The sequence below is a fragment of the Haliotis cracherodii genome, unplaced genomic scaffold, assembly GCF_022045235.1.
Source record: "Haliotis cracherodii isolate W230 unplaced genomic scaffold, xgHalCrac1.p SCAF_15, whole genome shotgun sequence".
In the NCBI taxonomy this organism is placed as follows: domain Eukaryota; kingdom Metazoa; phylum Mollusca; class Gastropoda; order Lepetellida; family Haliotidae; genus Haliotis; species Haliotis cracherodii.
This window is the reverse complement of record NW_027266270.1, coordinates 18793743-18816062: the sequence shown is the minus strand read 5'-3', so window position 1 is coordinate 18816062 and position 22320 is coordinate 18793743. Positions and strand designations below refer to the sequence as shown.

General features: G+C 42.2%; 1 protein-coding gene across 1 annotated transcript in view; it reads right to left on the bottom strand.

The window, feature by feature from the left end:
- Positions 1 to 22320, bottom strand: part of LOC139462350 (tetraspanin-11-like) — an 82445-nt gene that overhangs the window by 5473 nt on the left and 54652 nt on the right. The window contains exons 2-7 of the mRNA XM_071244006.1: positions 21904 to 22104; positions 16140 to 16214; positions 15149 to 15259; positions 10508 to 10720; positions 7943 to 8026; positions 16 to 3371 (exon numbers count right to left, since the gene is read on the bottom strand). Of these exons, the coding sequence (XP_071100107.1) occupies positions 3222 to 3371; positions 7943 to 8026; positions 10508 to 10720; positions 15149 to 15259; positions 16140 to 16214; positions 21904 to 22104 (834 nt within the window). The 3' untranslated portion in view covers positions 16 to 3221. The remainder of the gene's footprint in view (positions 1 to 15; positions 3372 to 7942; positions 8027 to 10507; positions 10721 to 15148; positions 15260 to 16139; positions 16215 to 21903; positions 22105 to 22320) is intronic.

Sequence of the window (22320 nt, the reverse complement as noted above, 5' to 3'; positions counted from 1 at the left end):
GTGTTAATACGCCACCCCTTCCCAGAAAACAGCTTATCATGTGTTAACACGCCACCCCTTCCCAGAAAACAGCTTATCATGTGTTAACACGCCACCCCTTCCCAGAAAACAGCTTATCATGTGTTAAAACGCCACCCCTTCCCAGAAAACAGCTTATCATGTGTTAACACATCACCCCTTCCCAGAAAACAGCTTATCATGTGTTAACACGCCACCCCTTCCCAGAAAACAGCTTATCATGTGTTAAAACGCCACCCCTTCCCAGAAAACAGCTTATCATGTGTTAACACATCACCCCTTCCCAGAAAACAGCTTATCATGTGTTAATACGCCACCCCTTCCCAGAAAACAGCTTATCATGTGTTAACACGCCACCCCTTCCCAGAAAACAGCTTATCATGTGTTAACACGCCACCCCTTCCCAGAAAACAGCTTATCATGTGTTAAAACGCCACCCCTTCCCAGAAAACAGCTTATCATGTGTTAAAACGCCACCCCTTCCCAGAAAACAGCTTATCATGTGTTAACACGCCAACCCTTCCAAGAATACTTTTAGCAGAACAATTCCGAAGCGGACATTTTGTACTCAACTCTTGAAACTTACAGCGGGTACCTGGGCAGGGTAGGGAAATGGGGGTTGGGGTACCCCTGTGGTAAATTTGGACTCATTTCATCCTAATCACATCAGGTGCAGCAACAACAGGCTCGCCCCACTCAGTGTAGTGATGTTGGGAATACAACCCAGGTCTTTGGAGTTACAAGTGAATGTCCAAGTCTACCGGTAGTCTACCCAACTGCCCCTAAACAATACAGAGCTACTATTTGGGGAAGAATTTAACAATTAAGAATGATTAACTTTAGAACAATTAATGTCGTTGTCTAAAATGTCTTGTGAGTTCCTGAAGCTTTCGGCAACCTCCATTCCTGCATCTTGTCTTCATGATCAGAGCAGTTGTCTCCCCTTGTCCATCAACATGATCGCTAGACAGACTGTCAGAATTCAATCGATCCTTTCAACAAATTTAACAACTTTAACATTCGATATCATGATGTTTGGATTTCCATAATTTTCTGCTCTTAAGAACTGAAGTACTGAGAGCTATTTCTTCCTCTTTAGCAACTAAGTTACCATTAGATTTCACCTCATCTATGGATGTTACGTTAGCAATGTATAACCTCAAAATAATATATAAACTAAGAGATGATAAAACAGAAAAAAACTATTTTACCTTTTAACCTAAAAACAACATAAAAATATTAATGAATGTGTTGAAGTAAAGTTTTGAGAAATAAAATTATTTCAGTTGTCAAAACTTATAAACCTGCTAAAACACTGAACTTGAAACAATCCTATACCTGAATATTAAACTAAGAAAACAAAACAACAAATAGTCACAAAATATTTTGCGTGACTGGTCTCATTTTGCCCCTCATAACTAAAAATACTGCTAACGTTTTAAAAAGAACATGGAATTACCATTCCTAAAACCAATTAAAAGTCTGAAAAGAGTATTCCAGAGTGGAAACATTCTAATTTGAGCAAACATATGGTACAAAAGGCTGGACTAAACTCCACAAGTCTTGTTTGTAGCCGAAGGTACCACATTTAAAGTCAAGTTAGGACGATAATGGACACACTATGTATATTATCTGCCAAAGGAATTGTTCAGTCCGAATATCTTTCCTTTATAAAAAATTACTTCCCATTCATTTAATATAATTTGATATCATTACTGATTAAGAAACAAGCTTTAGGGTGTATTTGTCTGCTTGTATTTAGCTGCATTGTCATCTATTCCCCAAGGGGTTAGGCAAATGTTCAAATAATACAAAATATCACAATTGAAAAACATCTGGAAGTAAATATGAAAATGCAAACAATCCTAGTTTTTACTCTGCTAGAACTTTCAAACTCTGCTAGAACTTTCAAAAGCTATAGAACATGACCTCACACTTACAAGGGTCTCTGAAGGAGAAGGGTACAAGAGCATGACCCTCCTCAATTACTGGTTTAAAAATGGTTTAACTTGAACACACTATTGAGACAGAAATATTTCATACATCGACATCCAGAGAGTAGGAAACAATTAATACTTATACCCCTAACAAGAAAAGGTACTTGGATTTAATACAGCCTTCCTCTTCTCATATATCAAACAGAACCTGACTATTGCAGTGAGTAAACTAAGCAGCAAAGCATTAGCTTATCAATATTTCTAAAAGAGAATATTTTATTACGTTACAGACAGTTTGATTGTAAGTGGCTGGTGTTAACACTTCAGGATTGTTACAAAGTTGGGGCCAGAAGCATAGAACATGTGGCCCTGACCAAGGACAAGCAACATCCACACAGTACACAGTACACCTAGTATAGAGATTCTGCAAGTCCCAGTTCATCGTTGTCAAGATCACACAAATCTTTTTCCTTCCATTATGTTAACAAAACTAATCAAAATCTACAGCGCAGCATGCTGGATGACATATATACATTATCAGGGCTGCGATGAAGAAAGTGTATGAGCCCTAACTGAGCATGAGTAACATCGGGATCAACCTCAATGAATATTCTTAATGTATGACCAGCAAACATATAGAACAAACTTAGCACATATATTACTCTTGTCGCCTGTTCTTTTCAGTTGGGGACATCAGAATTGATATTTGTCACACTGAAAGGGTGTTTTTCTCATAGTTTGTTTCTTTATTCAACATCAGCAAAGCTAATGATCCGAGAACGACCACAAAGCCAAAAAGCTGACAAAGCTACACAAAAATTCAAAGGATCACTTAAAAAATTGGTGCCATTATTTTCTTTGAACAATAATTCAAAGATCAGCTGTCCTCGAATGATTAAACAAGCCCTTCAATGATCTCTTCAAGCCAAATGGATCAGGACATGAGAGAATTGTTTGCTTTCATCTTTCGGATAAGTTCTAAATGTTCTATTTTCAAATGACAGGAATATGTCTGTGTATGTCAAGGAAGCATGTCTATGTATGGTAAACAGTTAACACCTTTATCATAATTGTTTCCAAAACATACATGCATTCCCCTCATCTTCACACAAACTTTGACATTGCGAGGATGATGAAGACGTTTTCGGAGAAATTTCCTCAATTATGCTCCTCCCAGACCAAACAGTGTGTGTGAGTTGCCCAGTTGTAGATGATTGACACAATGTGATCCAATGGCAGGTGTGATGTGATGGTGTGCGGGGTGGTCTATCTGTAGTAGTCACGGTAGTCGCCGCGGGAGGGGTAGGGGGACTTCTCCTGGTTGTGGGCCATGTCGTACACGATCTCCTCCGGCTGCGGGATGTACAGGCTGTTGAGCACCTTCAGCAGGCAGGAGATGAGGATCAGGGTCACGACCTGGGGAGATAGCGGTAGATACTGAACTGTGGAGTAATGGTAGATACAGAGCTGTGGAATAATGGTAGATACAGAGCTGTGGAGTAACGGTAGATACTGAACTGTGGAGTAATGGTAGATACAGAACTGGAGTACCGGTAGAAACAGAGCTGATAACAGATGTAGAACTGTGGGGTAACGGTAGATACAGAGCTGATAACAGATGTAGAACTGTGGAGTAAGGGTAGATACAGAGCTGATAACAGATGTAGAACTGTGGAGTAACGGTAGATACAGAGGAGATAACAGATGTAGAACTGTGGAGTAATGGTAGATACAGAGGAGATAACAGATGTAGAACTGTGGAGTAACGGTAGATACAGAGGAGATAACAGATGTAGAACTGTGGAGTAACGGTAGATACAGAGCTGATAACAGATGTAGAACTGTGGAGTAACAGTAGATACAGAGCTGATAACAGATGTAGAACTGTGGAGTAATGGTAGATACAGAGGTGATAACAGATGTAAAACTGTGGGGTAACAGTAGATACAGAGCTGATAACAGATGTAGAACTGTGGGGTAACGGTAGATTCAGAGCTGATAACAGATGTAGAACTGTGGAGTAACAGTAGATACAGAGCTGATAACAGATGTAGAACTGTGGAGTAATGGTAGATACAGAGGTGATAACAGATGTAGAACTGTGGGGTAACAGTAGATACAGAGCTGATAACAGATGTAGAACTGTGGGGTAAAGGTAGATTCAGAGCTGATAACAGATGTAAAACTGTGGGGTAACAGTAGATACAGAGCTGATAACAGATGTAGAACTGTGGCGTAATGGTAGATACAGAGGAGATAACAGATGTAGAACTGTGGGGTAACGGTAGATACAGAGCTGATAACAGATGTAGAACTGTGGAGTAATGGTAGATACAGAGCTGATAACAGATGTAGAACTGTGGGGTAACAGTAGATACAGAGCTGATAACAGATGTAGAACTGTGGAGTAACAGTAGATACAGAGGAGATAACAGATGTAGAACTGTGGAGTAAGGGTAGATACAGAGGTGATAACAGATGTAGAACTGTGGAGTAACAGTAGATACAGAGGAGATAACAGATGTAGAACTGTGGAGTATTGGTAGATACAGAGGTGATAACAGATGTAGAACTGTGGAGTAACAGTAGATACAGAGGTGATAACAGATGTAGAACTGTGGGGTAACAGTAGATACAGAGGTGATAACAGATGTAGAACTGTGGAGTAAGGGTAGATACAGAGGTGATAACAGATGTAGAACTGTGGGGTAACAGTAGATACAGAGCTGACAACAGATGTAGAACTGTGGGGTAACAGTAGATACAGAGCTGATAACAGATGTAGAACTGTGGGGTAACAGTAGATACAGAGCTGATAACAGATGTAGAACTGTGGAGTAACGGTAGATACAGAGCTGATAACAGATGTAGAACTGTGGAGTAATGGTAGATACAGAGCTGATAACAGATGTAGAACTGTGGAGTAACGGTAGATACAGAGGTGATAACAGATGTAGAACTGTGGAGTAATGGTAGATACAGAGCTGATAACAGATGTAGAACTGTGGAGTAACGGTAGATACAGAGGAGATAACAGATGTAGAACTGTGGAGTAACAGTAGATACAGAGGAGATAACAGATGTAGAACTGGGGTAACGGTAGATACAGAGGAGATAACAGATGTAGAACTGTGGAGTAAGGGTAGATACAGAGGAGATAACAGATGTAGAACTGTGGAGTAACGGTAGATACAGAGGAGATAACAGATGTAGAACTGTGGAGTAACGGTAGATACAGAGGAGATAACAGATGTAGACTGTGGGGTAACGGTAGATACAGAGCTGATAACAGATGTAGAACTGTGGAGTAAGGGTAGATACAGAGGTGATAACAGATGTAGAACTGTGGGGTAACAGTAGATACAGAGCTGATAACAGATGTAGAACTGTGGGGTAAAGGTAGATTCAGAGCTGATAACAGATGTAAAACTGTGGGGTAACAGTAGATACAGAGCTGATAACAGATGTAGAACTGTGGAGTAATGGTAGATACAGAGGAGATAACAGATGTAGAACTGTGGGGTAACGGTAGATACAGAGCTGATAACAGATGTAGAACTGTGGAGTAATGGTAGATACAGAGCTGATAACAGATGTAGAACTGTGGGGTAACAGTAGATACAGAGCTGATAACAGATGTAGAACTGTGGAGTAACAGTAGATACAGAGGAGATAACAGATGTAGAACTGTGGAGTAAGGGTAGATACAGAGGTGATAACAGATGTAGAACTGTGGAGTAACAGTAGATACAGAGGAGATAACAGATGTAGAACTGTGGAGTATTGGTAGATACAGAGCTGATAACAGATGTAGAACTGTGGAGTAACAGTAGATACAGAGGTGATAACAGATGTAGAACTGTGGGGTAACAGTAGATACAGAGGTGATAACAGATGTAGAACTGTGGAGTAAGGGTAGATACAGAGGTGATAACAGATGTAGAACTGTGGGGTAACAGTAGATACAGAGCTGACAACAGATGTAGAACTGTGGGGTAACAGTAGATACAGAGCTGATAACAGATGTAGAACTGTGGGGTAACAGTAGATACAGAGCTGATAACAGATGTAGAACTGTGGAGTAACGGTAGATACAGAGCTGATAACAGATGTAGAACTGTGGAGTAATGGTAGATACAGAGCTGATAACAGATGTAGAACTGTGGAGTAACGGTAGATACAGAGGTGATAACAGATGTAGAACTGTGGAGTAATGGTAGATACAGAGCTGATAACAGATGTAGAACTGTGGAGTAACGGTAGATACAGAGGAGATAACAGATGTAGAACTGTGGAGTAACAGTAGATACAGAGGAGATAACAGATGTAGAACTGGGGTAACGGTAGATACAGAGGAGATAACAGATGTAGAACTGTGGAGTAAGGGTAGATACAGAGGAGATAACAGATGTAGAACTGTGGAGTAACGGTAGATACAGAGGAGATAACAGATGTAGAACTGTGGAGTAACGGTAGATACAGAGGAGATAACAGATGTAGAACTGTGGGGTAACGGTAGATACAGAGCTGATAACAGATGTAGAACTGTGGAGTAACAGTAGATACAGAGCTGATAACAGATGTAGAACTGTGGAGTAATGGTAGATACAGAGGTGATAACAGATGTAGAACTGTGGGGTAACAGTAGATACAGAGCTGATAACAGATGTAGAACTGTGGGGTAAAGGTAGATTCAGAGCTGATAACAGATGTAGAACTGTGGGGTAACAGTAGATACAGAGCTGATAACAGATGTAGAACTGTGGAGTAATGGTAGATACAGAGGAGATAACAGATGTAGAACTGTGGGGTAACGGTAGATACAGAGCTGATAACAGATGTAGAACTGTGGAGTAATGGTAGATACAGAGCTGATAACAGATGTAGAACTGTGGGGTAACAGTAGATACAGAGCTGATAACAGATGTAGAACTGTGGGGTAACAGTAGATACAGAGCTGATAACAGATGTAGAACTGAGGAGTAAGGGTAGATACAGAGGTGATAACAGATGTAGAACTGTGGGGTAACAGTAGATACAGAGCTGATAACAGATGTAGAACTGTGGAGTAACGGTAGATACAGAGCTGATAACAGATGTAGAACTGTGGGGTAACAGTAGATACAGAGCTGATAACAGATGTAGAACTGTGGAGTAATGGTAGATACAGAGCTGATAACAGATGTAGAACTGTGGAGTAATGGTAGATACAGAGCTGATAACAGATGTAGAACTGTGGGGGTAACAGTAGATACAGAGCTGATAACAGATGTAGAACTGTGGGGTAACGGTAGATACAGAGCTGACAACAGATGTAGAACTGTGGGGTAACAGTAGATACAGAGGAGATAACAGATGTAGAACTGTGGGGTAACGGTAGATACAGAGCTGATAACAGATGTAGAACTGTGGGGTAACAGTAGATACAGAGCTGATAACAGATGTAGAACTGTGGGGTAACAGTAGATACAGAGCTGATAACAGATGTAGAACTGTGGGGTAACAGTAGATACAGAGCTGATAACAGATGTAGAACTGTGGAGTATTGGTAGATACAGAGTTGATAACAGATGTAGAACTGTGGAGTAACGGTAGATACAGAGCTGATAACAGATGTAGAACTGTGGGGTAACGGTAGATACAGAGCTGATAACAGATGTAGAACTGTGGAGTAACGGTAGATACAGAGGAGATAACAGATGTAGAACTGTGGGGTAACGGTAGATACAGAGCTGATAACAGATGTAGAACTGTGGGGTAACGGTAGATACAGAGCTGATAACAGATGTAGAACTGTGGAGTAAGGGTAGATACACAGCTGTGTAGAACTATGGAACTAATGGTCAGAGACAGTCATGTAGCAGTCATCTATAGAAAATATTTCTATATTTTTTTTTTTATAATAGTGAACAACTCTGAAATCATGGTTTAAAATTTGAAGCTATGTTCAAGTCTGACATACGTAAAATCATCAAAACCCAGCTTACCCTCAATAACAACGTTGCTATGCCAATCCCAACTACAGTGTAGATGTGATCGGAGAAGAAAGTCGAGAGAGCTTTGCCACAACCCTGTAAGTAAAAGTAAACTGGCTAGTCAGAGACAAGTAATAATGTTATATGTCACAGTCAGCAATATTATACTCCATCATATCTACCAGTAAACAAAGCATGAAACACTCATATACCCCGCCAATATGATTTGTCACGTTGTGTGCCAGGCAAGAAATATTGTACGGTTTTCAAGATCTCCGAGAGAAACGGGCACGACAGGTCATTTTCAGTATAAGTCAAAGTCGTTGGAATGTAACTCAAAAAAATAATTTTTTTAAAAATCCCAAACTATCAAAAGGCACCAGTTCACCACTAGGCCTATCTATGTGCCAAGTTTGGTTTACAGGTCTCTCATGGTTTTTGAGTTCTGCTCTGGTAACAAAACGTGACGGACAGCACCCATTCCTATAAATATCTTCCACTTCGTGACAGGAATAATAAGTAAGTCAGGACCAGATACACCAGGGCCCACTTGCACAAATCGATCTTAGTGCTACGACTATTGTAAGCCTATGTTAAAGTATGGGAGTTACGATCATCTTAGTGCTAAGATCGCTTTGTGCAAGTGGGCCAGGGCTGGATGGTGTAAGGCATCGATTCATTCTATGACTTCAAGACACATAATTAGCATGTATCCTTTGGTGGTTATTCATCCATCTAATCACAGGGTTAGAATAGGTCCCCAGCAATTATGCATGACATTCAAGGCAACTTAATGGATCGCTCTGTCAGGCTTGGTGATTGTATGTCGTCATACAAGGACGACATGGGACATTGCTGATAATATTATCAACACCAGTCTGTCTGGCTATTTACATGCCGCTGTCATACAGCAGGAATATTGCTGAGTGCAGCCAGTCTGGGCTGGGTTGGTTGGTTGGATAACGCCGCACTCAGCAATATTCCAGCTATATGACGCGGTCTGTAATTAATCGAGTCAGGACCAGACAATCCAGTGATCGATATCATGAGCATCTATCCACGCATTTGGGATCGATGACATGTATCAACCAAGTTAGAGAGTCTGACCACCTGATGCCGTTAGTGGCCTTTACGACAGGCATAGACACCTTTTACGGCAAGCATGGGTTGCTGAAGACCTATTCTACCCCGGAATCTTCACGGGTCGTCTAGGCCGGGGCAAACCAGTGTTTGATAGCATCAACACAGATCCCTGATGTACAAGGACACAGAATCAGTCAGTCAAACATTGTGACCATCTGACCCTCATTTCAGTCAACTCAAATCGGATGTACTGTGGATTTCTGCCCTGAGGGGCGGTCGGGTAGCCTAGTGGTTAAAGCGTTCGCTCGTCACACCGAAGACCCGGGTTCGATTCCCGACATGGGTACAATGTGTGAAGCCCATTTCTGGTGTCCCCCGCCGTGATATTGCAGGAATATTGCTAAAAGCGGCGTAAAACCATACTCACTCACTCACTCTTCTGCCCTGAAGTCCTGCTATCAGCTATCAGATGCAAAGAACAAGCTTATTCATGATGTCAAACCCTGGATTGTCTGCTCCAGACTTGAATATTTACAGACAGACGTGTCATATAGCCGGAACATTGCTAATGTCTTAAATTAACTTCAAATTAATATATTGCGAGTGATTTGGGGGCCTTTGATTGGCTAACCAAGCAATTTGTTACACACTAATGTTTCCATAAATCAAAAATAGGCCAAGCCTACTAATGGACAACTGTTTCCTGACTGGCCAATAATAGAATGGGCGAGGCTTGTGTTGCATTATCACGCCCAATCATGTCAGGGATCGTGCCTTGGTTTCTTTGTGTTGTTGATTAAATAAGAATTTGTAATCGTACAAACAGATGTTTACACTTACATGGATTTACACAATATGCACACAGGTTTCTACGTAAATACCTTCATAAAGGCAAACACAAAGATTGAAGTCTAATTGTCTCCACTATACCATTACACTGCCATAACCCTTAATTTGTAATACTCCAGTTATCTCCCTTTGGTCACTTCAATGCAATGAAGAGAGTAACCCCCCCCCCCCCCCTCAAAGAGCAAAGGAAATTTGTATGCTTTGCTTGTTTTATTTGTGGTTTAAAGCCGCACTAAGTATTATTCCAACAATATGACGGTGGTTGGTAAATCATCAAGTCTGGGTCAGACAATCCAGTGATTGACATCATGAACATTGATCCACGTAACTGGGATACGATGACATGCATCAAACAAAGTCAGCGAGCCTGACCATCCAATCCTGTTAGTCGCCTCTTACGACAAGCTTAGTCGCCTTTTACGGCAAGCATGGGTTGCTGAAGACCTATTCTAGCCTGGATCTTCAGGAATTTTGTATGCAATATTCCATCCTATCAATATCAATAACCATTGTATTTGTTTCTGATCTTCAAATATAAAACTTCTGTCAACGAAGGATACAGTTCACCATATTCCAAAATATTGTCAAATAATTCCTTTTGTCTTATCTTATGATAAGCAAACAACAAATTAAAAACATGAATACCTTTCTATTGAGATTGGGATTATACACATTCTCCACATTGCTGGGCTGCTGAAAGATGGAGCAGGTCTGGGTGTATCGGTCTTCGCTGTTCTGGTAGCGCTCATAATCTTTGCAACAGGACAAAGGCGCCCGACCTTTCCGTTCTTGTTCTTGTTCCTTCTGCCATGTTGACTCATTGTAGTCAAGCGGGGCGGAGCCACCACAACACTTCAGCTGAATCAACAACAAAGTCAACAATGAGGTCATTATAAAGCCATATCTCCCAGCCAGCCAGACAATAGAACTTGTTTTACAGGATTTATGTTTTAAGTATCCTAATATGGGGAAGAATTAAATGAAAACACAATTATTTGTTAGTGTTCTTTAAAATATTATCAAAATATATTGCCGTGACGTTCATTGGTATTCTAGTTGAACATCAGAAAAGACACTTAAAATTACAAATGTATTCAGACCATATATGTTGTCAACCAAATTTGAGGGTTATATGGTGTGATGCACCCCTGCTAACACAAGGGGTACATATGCTCACACAAGGGGTACATCACACAAGGGGAACACAGGCTCACACGAGGGGTACACAGACAGGCTCACACAAGGGGTACACAAGCTCACACAAGGGGTACATTGGCTCTCACATGGGGTACACATGCTCACACAAGGGGTACATCACACAAGGGGTACACAGGCTCACACAAGGGGTACACAGGCTCACACAAGGGGTACACAGGCTCACACAAGGGGTACACAGGCTCACACAAGGGATACACAAGTTCACACAAGGGGTACACAGGTTCACACAAGGGGTACACAGGCTCACACAAGGGATACACAGGCTCACACAAGGGGTACACAGGTTCACACAACGGGTACATCACACAAGGGGTACACAGGCTCACACAACGGGTACATCACACAAGGGGTACACAGGCTCTCACAAGGGGTACACAGGCTCACACAAGGGGTACACAGGCTCTCACATGGGGTACACATGCTCTCACAAGGGGTACACAAGCTCACACAAGGGGTACACAGGCTCACACAAGGGATACACAGGCTCACACAACGGGTACACAGGTTCACACAACGGGTACACAGGTTCACACAACGGGTACATCACACAAGGGGTACACAGGCTCTCACAAGGGGTACACAGGTTCACACAACGGGTACACAGGTTCACACAACGGGTACATCACACAAGGGGTACACAGGCTCTCACAAGGGGTACACAGGCTCACACAAGGGGTACACAGGCTCACACAAGGGGTACACAAGCTCACACAAGGGGTACACAGGCTCACACAAGGGATACACAGGCTCACACAAGGGGTACACAGGCTCACACAAGGGGTACACAGGCTCACACAAGGGGTACACAGGCTCACACAAGGGGTACACAGGTTCACACAACGGGTACATCACACAAGGGGTACACAGGCTCACACAAGGGGTACACAGGCTCACACAAGGGGTACACAGGCTCACACAAGGGATACACAGGCTCACACAAGGGGTACACAGGCTCACACAAGGGGTACACAGGCTCACACAAGGGGTACACAGGCTCACACAAGGGGTACACAAGCTCACACAAGGGATACACAGGCTCACACAAGGGGTACACAGGTTCACACAACGGGTACATCACACAAGGGGTACATTGGCTCTCACATGGGGTACACATGCTCGCACAAGGGGTACACAGGCTCTCACAAGGGGTACACAAGCTCACACAAGGGGCACACAGGCTCACACAAGGGATACACAGGCTCACACAAGGGGTACACAGGTTCACACAACGGGTACATCACACAAGGGGTACACAGGCTCACACAAGGGGTACATCGCACAAGGGGTACACATGCTCACACAAGGGGTACATTGGCTCTCACATGGGGTACACAGGCTCTCACATGGGGTACACAGGCTCACACAAGGGGTACACAAGCTCACACAAGGGGTACACAGGCTCACACAAGGGATACACAGGCTCACACAAGGGGCACACAGGCTCACACAAGGGGTACACAGGCTCACACAAGGGGTACACAGGCTCACACAAGGGGCAAACAGTCTCACACAAGGGGTACACAGGCTCACACAAGGGGTACACAGGCTCACACAAGGGGTACACAGGCTCACACAAGGGGTACACAGGTTCACACAAGGGATACACAGGCTCACACAAGGGGTACACAGGTTCACACAAGGGGTACACAGGCTCACACAAGGGGTACACAGGCTCACACAAGGGGTACACAGGCTCACACAAGGGGTACACAGGCTCACACAAGGGGTACATCACACAAGGGGTACACAGGCTCACACAAGGGGTACATCACACAAGGGGTACACAGGCTCTCACATGGGGTACACAGGTTCACACAAGGGGCACACAGGCTCACACAAGGGGTACACAGGCTCTCACATGGGGTACACAGGCTCACACAAGGGGTACACAGGCTCACACAAGGGGTACACAGGCTCTCACATGGGGTACACATGCTCACACAAGGGGTACACAGGCTCTCACATGGGGTACACAGGCTCACACAAGGGGTACACAGGCTCACACAAGGGGCACACAGGCTCACACAAGGGGTACACAGGCTCACACAAGGGGCACACAGGCTCACACAAGGGGTACACAGGCTCACACAAGGGGCACACAGGCTCACACAAGGGGTACACAAGCTCACACAAGGGGTACACAGGCTCTCACATGGGGTACACAGGCTCACACAAGGGGCACACAGATTCACACAAGGGGTACACAGGCTCACACAAGGGGTACACAGGTTCACACAACGGGTACATCACACAAGGGGTACACAGGCTCACACAAGGGGTACACAGGCTCACACAAGGGGTACACAGGCTCACACAAGGGGCACACAGGCTCACACAAGGGGTACACAGGCTCACACAAGGGGCACACAGGCTCACACAAGGGGTACACAAGCTCACACAAGGGGTACACAGGCTCTCACATGGGGTACACAGGCTCACACAAGGGGCACACAGGCTCACACAAGGGGTACACAGGCTCACACAAGGGGTACACAGGTTCACACAACGGGTACATCACACAAGGGGTACACAGGCTCACACAAGGGGTACATCGCACAAGGGGTACACAGGCTCACACAAGGGGTACACAGGCTCTCACAAGGGGTACACAGGCTTTCACATGGGGTACATCACACAAGGGGCACACAGGCTCACACAAGGGGTACATCACACAAGGGGTACATCACACAAGGGGTACACAGGCTCACACAAGGGGTACACAGGCTCACACAAGGGGTACACAGGCTCACACAAGGGGTACACAGGCTCACACAAGGGGTACACAGGCTCACACAAGGGGTACACAGGCTCACACAAGGGGTACACAGGCTCACACAAGGGGTACACATGCTCACAAGGGGTACACAGGCTCACACAAGGGGTACACAGGCTCACACAAGGGGTACACATGCTCACAAGGGGTACACAGGCTCACACAAGGGGTACACATGCTCACAAGGGGTACACAGGCTCACACAAGGGGTACACAGGCTCACACAAGGGGTACACAGGCTCACACAAGGGGCAAACAGGCTCACACAAGGGGTACACAGGCTCACACAAGGGGTACACAGGCTCACACAAGGGGCACACAGGCTCACACAAGGGGTACACATGCTCACAAGGGGTACACAGGCTCACACAAGGGGTACACAGGCTCACACAAGGGGTACACATGCTCACAAGGGGTACACAGGCTCACACAAGGGGTACACAGGTTCACACAAGGGGTACACAGGTTCACACAAGGGGCACACAGGCTCACACAAGGGGCACACAGGCTCACAAGGGGTACACATGCTCACAAGGGGTACACAGGCTCACACAAGGGGTACATCACACCATATGTCCCGAGGACAAATCTATCTTTCCAACAATCATGCAGGTCCGTAAAAAATGTCCACAATTTCACTGACTCAGCAACATTCAGTGCAAATGATGCAATCAAACAGAGTTACTTCCCTTTACCCAATGTATTTGGATAAACATTGGTTCATTTCAACTCAGTGATTCTTATCAAAAGTATGCAAGTTACCTACAATTGGTTCTGATTAATTTCTCAGCAAGCTACATGAAGAGGCTACATAGAAAATAACTGCCTGCTACTTTACCAATCAGAAGATAGTATTTTAATGTGAGGTGAGATTATGGCATATATGTGTTAGACATGTAACAAGTTATCTCGCATGTATACCTCATCATGTAACCTATTACAATGTCCTGAAGAGTTCAACTGCATTCACTAATATACATTAAACCATGGCTCCTGAACCAACTGAACTGTTAGTTAAACACGACACCGCAGTGACAGAACTCCTTATTTTCACTATCATTTCTCTTGATGACAGAACAATTTCACGAAAAATACATGTCTTACCACCTGTATTTTCGAACCTACGAAGTCTGTACCTAAGGCTAACAAATGCCGTCTTCACAACCAAGTCAGCAAGCCTGACCACCCAATCCCGTTAGTCGCCTCTTCCGACATGCATTGGTGCTGGGGAGCTTTATTGTTAGCCAGAATCTCCCTGGCATGGCTAGTGGACATGACAGGTAGGATCATCTTACCTCCGACTGCATGAGATCGATGACGTATGTGGCCCTGTCAAACTTGATGCCCTTGTAACGCTGCAGGATGAACTGTCTCACCAATGTTCCTCGGGATATCGTCTCTTCCAACTGGAAAAATATCCACTTCATGAAACCAAATTTTCTACCAAATTAATGTAATACAATGACATTGTTAAACCACCTAAACCATGGTTACTCAAATTCTAAATATATTTAAGATGACTCATCTTTAACATGGTGCCCAAAACATCCTTACTGGCAGCATGGTATATTATCGACTGGTATAATAAAAGCACTCCAATTGTTACAGTACAATTTCATATATTTTCAGTGGTCCTTGGAGTTAATTAGGTTTCAAAGAGCTACAGATAAGCAGCGTATTTGTGTAAAATACCCCCCCAGAAATATTCATAATCCAATTACTTTCAATTATCTTGTGTACAGAAACGCATGCATTAAATGAAAAACTCAAATTATGAAAACAGCATACATAAATACCAAATGAATATTTTTCAGCATGCGTACAAAGGAGCTAATTTCTGAAACACAATTACGAGCTAATTTTCTTTCCGAGTCAGGCCTATATATTTAGAACAGTTAGAAAAGTGAAAAATTTTGGTTAACCAACGAAAAATGTAATAATCCAGTTAAAATAGAAACCCTAGAGTAAAAACTCAATTGCTCAAAAGCAGCACTGGTTTCACTGTACATAACTTTCTCAGTTTAGACTAAAAATGAGTTCCCCCCCCCCCCATTTCGTTTGTTTTTACAGTGTGTATGACAGTCCACATAATTATATAGTACAATCCAATAAAAGAGAACCGAGAGCATGTTAGGACCAGAAGCTGGTACGTTTTTGCACAGGCTTTAGCATGTTTGGGGGCAATGAAATGAGGTAGGCACAGAAGAAAGTACAGAAATTCAATTATTTTTGCCACATGAATCTTGACTAAAACTAAAATAGGAGTGTCCTGCTCTTCCTGCTTACCTCTTCTCGGTAGACAATTCCGTAAGCCATTCCTGCCACAGTGAGGATGATAGCCAGCACCATTGCCACAATGAACTGCAAGACAACATCAGGAGTCAGTCAGTCAGTTAGTTAGTTACCGTATTTCCTCTATTAGACCCCGGGTCTCTAATAGAAGCCGGGTCAATTGTTCAGTGCAAAAAATAGAATTGATACAATTAATGATCCCTTTTGGGGACCTAAATTACATAATGAGGACTCCCTTTCTCTTCCGGTAACTCTACGTGACTCGTGGCATTCGTGATCATAGTGAAATGGGGGTATTAATAGAAGCCGGGACTCCAATAGTCGCCGGGCCTCTAACTGATGCCGGGTCAAAGGCTTGTCTGAAATAAATAGAAGCCCGGGCTTCTAATAGAGGAAATACGGTAGTTTGTTTATTGTGTAACACCACACTCGGCAATATTCCAGCTATGTGAAAGCAGTCTGTAAACATGGCAAATAATCGAGTCTGGACCAGACAATCCAATGATTCACGTCATCATCTATTATTTTGTTTGTGTCTTTGTTTGTTGTGTAATGACGCACTCAGCATTATTCCAGTTCTTGACAGCAGTCTGTAAATAATCGCTTGTGGAGTGATGAGCATTGTCCTACGTACTAGGTTTACAATGACATGCATCCACCAACACAGCCAGCTGGACCCTCCGACCCACCTCTTCACACAAACATTGGTTGTATATGCATTTTACCTGTTGATATATATTACTTGCTAAACTATAATTATATGAAATGTTGTATAAATGTTACACAATGATAACCTATAAAAGCCCTTGCCATGGATCTAATTATTATACGAAAACTTAGTATACATGTCATATCATGATATACTCACCTATGCCATCTCTATATTCCTTCAAAATATTATCTACACCCAAATGTCCATAAGTTTAATATTCTTTTATCTACAACTATCACAAAGCTCATTATTAATATCGCTCAATATCTGAATCACAGTAAAGAGTGATTGAGTGAGTGAGGTTTTACGCCGCTTTTAGCAATATTCCAGCAACATCAAGGCGGGGGACACCAGAAATGGGCTTCACACATTGAACCCATGTCGGGAATCAAACCCGGGTCTTCGGCGTGACGAGCGAACGCTTTAACCACTAGGCTACCCGACAGCCCCTATCACAGTAAAGAAGAAAGAATAACTATTTTATCATTGTGACTGTTGCCATAAATATGTTATATATTTTGTACAAAGGGCCTGTGGCCTGTATACTGTAAACAGATTTATTTCTGCGCTGTTAAAACATTGCGAATACCACGCCAAAGACAATACTGCGACGGGATATTTTTGTGAGTTGCCGTGTTGAGATGACCCCTCGATTACCAAACAATAGACAGCTTCTCTCCGAAGGTAGTTTTTCTGAGTTAAATTGCGACTAATTATCAAATACGATAATTGACTCAACTCTGTGTCATGTCATGTGTGGCCAAAATTGCAAAGGACACTGACGCAATCAAGCGAGGTTGGAAGAAGGCAGGATTACTGTGAGGTAACAGTGACACCAATTGGTCTGTTTACACTGTCATTTGTGATGTATTGAGTATTACTTATTGAGTAACCTGTGGTTCTGGTTGATGATTTCAAATTTGATGACGTGTTGCAATGAATAAAGTATGTATGTATTATTTATATATGTCCTTATTTTTGCGTTTTTAATTTTTGCGATTAAGTCTCGTTCGCAAAACTCGCAATAATAAAACGGTCGCAAAAAATTCCCTGTTTACAGTAGTACTGAAGAAGAAGAAGAAATAATATTTTTTAATAGGATCGTTAGTTGCAATAAAAATAAAATAAGAATATTAAAAAGACTACAATATTGAGATCTCATAAAAGAACAAATAGTTTTGGTAAAGAAAGGTAAAATGTTTCCTAACTTCCTTTTCCATAATAACAAATTTGTTTTAATTTTGTATTGAAATTATCCAACATTCTATGAAAGGAAGGAAGAGATTAAGACTTATCTAGAGTTTCAATTCTATTCTATATTTGTGAAAGTTTGAATCAGCAAATGTACAAGCAGGTAGACATACCGGTAAACAACCTCAGAAGCCTATGGCATTGTTTACATCTCACAAAAACATTTAACACTTTTGACATCCATTTGCAATTTAAGTGTAATTTGACCCCTGCCCTACATAACATAAGCCAAATTTTCGGGGTAGTTTCCTTGGTCAAATGTAACAAAAAATATAAACTGCCCTTCCTTCACTGAAATTTCAGGTTCTTTTTTCTTTTTTGGTACATTGAATCACGTTTCTTAGTTGATGCTATGCCTTTACTTGTGACCTTTCATAGCATGTCGTGGCAAAACATTAAACAAACTTTAAAACAGCTGTTCTACTAACACGCTTATCCAAACAGCTCAAAATACAATCCTAACTCCATCAATAAATCCCCCCCTGTTTCAAGATGGCTCAAGCAGCCACTGTTCTGATGTTTGTTCAAGGTCATTGGCAATGCTTTTTGTCCAAAAGCTTATCACAAGTTATCTTCTAAGCTTCATATTGTGATATGTGCCAGGGCAATGTTCTTAAATCCATATTTAATCCAATACTTTTTCATTTAATCATATTCATACCTTTCTTGTTATAATCCATTCAAGTGAATTAATTCTTTACATAAGAATGTAAAGGAGCCTTTTTGCCCAAGCATCACAAAGGCATTATTTTAAATTAAACAGTGACAGCGAAGTGGCATTTATTCAAGGCTGAACTTAAGACAAGAATTCACATCAAATATCTGGAAGGTTTTTACTTGAATTTGAATGAGTTACAACAGCAAACACATTTGATGTAAACGTAAAAACAGAACGGATATGGGAACAGTCACCAGTTTGGAAATTCTAGGACATCATGGAACACAAACTAACAAATAGTTATCCCAATAGTTTTTGATTTGTAAATATCCCACAAACAAAAAACAGCCATTTATTTTTAGTCCTTTGATATTTCTTCCTGTCTTGGCAACAACACATGTCCTGTAGTTTTCAGCCTAATGAGTTAGGAAAGCCCAACATGTTTCCTTACGCAGGTCACACAGCTAATTACCATCCATGGACAATGAAGAAAACAGTGTAGTACCGCTGCCACCATTGTTATATTGTATGTATCACCTCTCTTACATTGTATCATACTGCCTCTCTTATATTGTGTATATCGCCTCTAGTATCGTATCACCTAGCTTATAAAGCTGTGTAATATCTCTCTTTCATATTGTATTGGATCACCTCTCTTAGATTGTATTTTACTGCCTCTCTTGTATTGTAGCGTATCACCTCTTTCATATTGTATCATATCACCTCTCCGAAGTTGTATCAAATCACCTCCGAAGTTGTATCAAATCACCTCTCTTATATTGTAGAGTGAGTGAGTGAGTGAGTGAGTGAGTGAGTGAGTGAGTGAGTGAGTGAGTGAGTGAGTTAGTGAGTGAGGTTTTATGCCACTTTTAGCAATATTCCAGCAATATCACGGTTGAGGACACCAGAAATGGGCTTCACATATTGTTGGTTGGTTGGTTTGTTGTTTTACGCCGCACTCAGCAATATTCCAGCTATATGACAGCGGTCTGTAAATAATCAAGTCTGGACCAGACAATTCAGTTTTTAGTGCCATGAGCATCAATTCACGCCATTGGGATTGATGACATGCATCAACCAAGTCAGCGAGCCTGACCACCTGATCACCTTTTACGACAAGCATAGTCACCTTTTACGGCAAGCATGGGTTGCTGAAGACCTATTCTACCCCGGAATCTTCACGGGTCTCACATATTGAACCTATATTTTATCAAAGGTCAAATATACTGATATAGGTGAAATACAATGAACACTCTGTTTCAGTCCCCTCATCAGCTGCTCATTGCAAGATGGCTTTAAATGTGGTATGAAAACCCCAAAGTGAAGCAGGCTTAAGATGTTTGGTGAAACCCCTCAGTGTGGGTCTGGTTCCGACAGACAGGGATCATAATCGGAACGACTCGGGGACTGGAACACATGGCCAGAGGACCTTTGTGCAACTACAGGATGAAACCTGCACAGCAAATTGTCATGCCTAGTGTCAGTGTTTCCCATGGCTTTTAGAAGAACAAACACAATGAAATACTGGACATTCCTACATATTACCAGTTTCATTCAACCTTTCATATTCATACCAAACAGAGTAAATTCAAAGCAAATGTTCATAAAGAAATATTTCTCAGTGTCCATATCCTCAGAGAACAAGAAATATAAGTATTTTTATTTGTTTGTTGTTAAACACCGCACTCAGCAATATTCCAGCAATATGACGGTGGTCTGTAAATAATCGAGTCTGGACCAGACAATCCAGTGATTGACATCATGAGCATCGATCTCCGCAATTTTGATACAATAGCATGAATCAACCAAGTCATCAGGCCTGACCACCAACCTGTTAGTCGCCTGTTACGACATAATGAATGGTCCCCTGCAGTTTCCCTCCATTGTGATTAACATCCATCAAGATATGTTCAAGTTATAACCCAGAAACAAAATAATATGTGAAGGTAATGATGGATTATGGTAGCAGTGTTACAATAACCATATTTATCTACAACCAGTTGAACTAATACTAATTGGTCCCAGTCTCTCTCATTAACTCATTGCTGTAAATATATCCTGTGTGCTCATTAACTCATAGTCTTATACATAGAGCATAATGCTTACTCATGAGAATTCACTCATCAAGTGCACATACATAGTGAGTGAGTGAGTTTGGTTTTACACCGCTTTTAGCAATATTCCAGCAATATCACGGCGGGGGACACCAGAAATGGTAACCACACACATTGTACCCATGTCGGGATTCGAACCCGGGTCTTCGGATGATGAGCGAACACTTTAACCACTAGGCTACCCGACCGCCCCTTGCAGATACATAGAGCATAATGCTTACTCATCAGAATTCTCTCATCAAGTGCAGATACGTAGAGCATAAAGCTTACTCATGAGAATTCTCTCATCAAGTGCAGGTCTGACAAAGATATTTACAAGCATTTCACATAAATGAAAAAACCCACTAAAAATGTGAAACACTGTAAATTCTCACAAACAACAGCATTTTGACAATTACCTCCTGTTTTTTGCAATGTTTGTTTGTTGTTTAATGCCACACTCAGCAATATTCCAGCTATATGACGGCGGTCTGTAAATAATTGAGTCTAGACCATACAATGCAGTTCTAGACACCACGGACATGATCTACGTAACTGGGATATGATGACATGCAGCAACTAAGTCAGCAAGCCTGGCCACCTGATCCCCTTCGTCACCTTTTACTGCAAGCATGGGTTGCTGAAGACCTATTCTACCCCGGATTTTCACGGGTGTTTGTGCAATAATGTCATGCTACTGTCCCATGACACGAATGGTATTCTACAGACGCCATGCTATTGTCTGAAGACATCATGTCATGGTGTCATGTCATAGCTACTGATCAATTGAAAAACGTCATTTGCAACATTGTGAGTGAGTGAGTGAGTATAGTTTTACGCCGCTTTTAGCAATATTCCAGCAATATTACGGCGGGGGACACCAGCAATGGGCTTCACACATTGTACCCATGTCAGGAATTGAAAGATGGGTCTCCGGCATGACGAGCGAACGCTTTAACCACTAGGCTACCCAACCGCCCCTTTTTGCAACAATGTTATTTCCCTGGTTTCACAGCCTGGTTTACACCTGTAAGTAATACTCACTACCACAATGGCCCATTTGATGGCTCGCACTGCAGCTACAATTCCAAGGATGGCAAAGCCTACGATGAGGCCTCCGACGACGATGAAGATGTAGAGCAGGATAAGGTAGCGGTACAGTTCCTCATCCACTTCCAGGTACTCATTGGACCAGAAGTCCAGGCGGAACCACAGCAAGATGCCAAATATCACTGCCCCCAGGAGCTGCAGGAGAAACAAGACGGTTATTATATAAAAACTGAAACAAGATATTCAGTGAACTTCCTGAAGACAATGGAAGTAGGGTCGTTTACTTCAGCAACATTTGAAAGGAAATTCTTTGGTATCTTTACCAAATATGACTGAAAATCACCTGGGCTATTCACAGCAAAAGAACACTTTTCTTGATTATTTGTTTTTCTTTCTAAATTCAATTTCTGA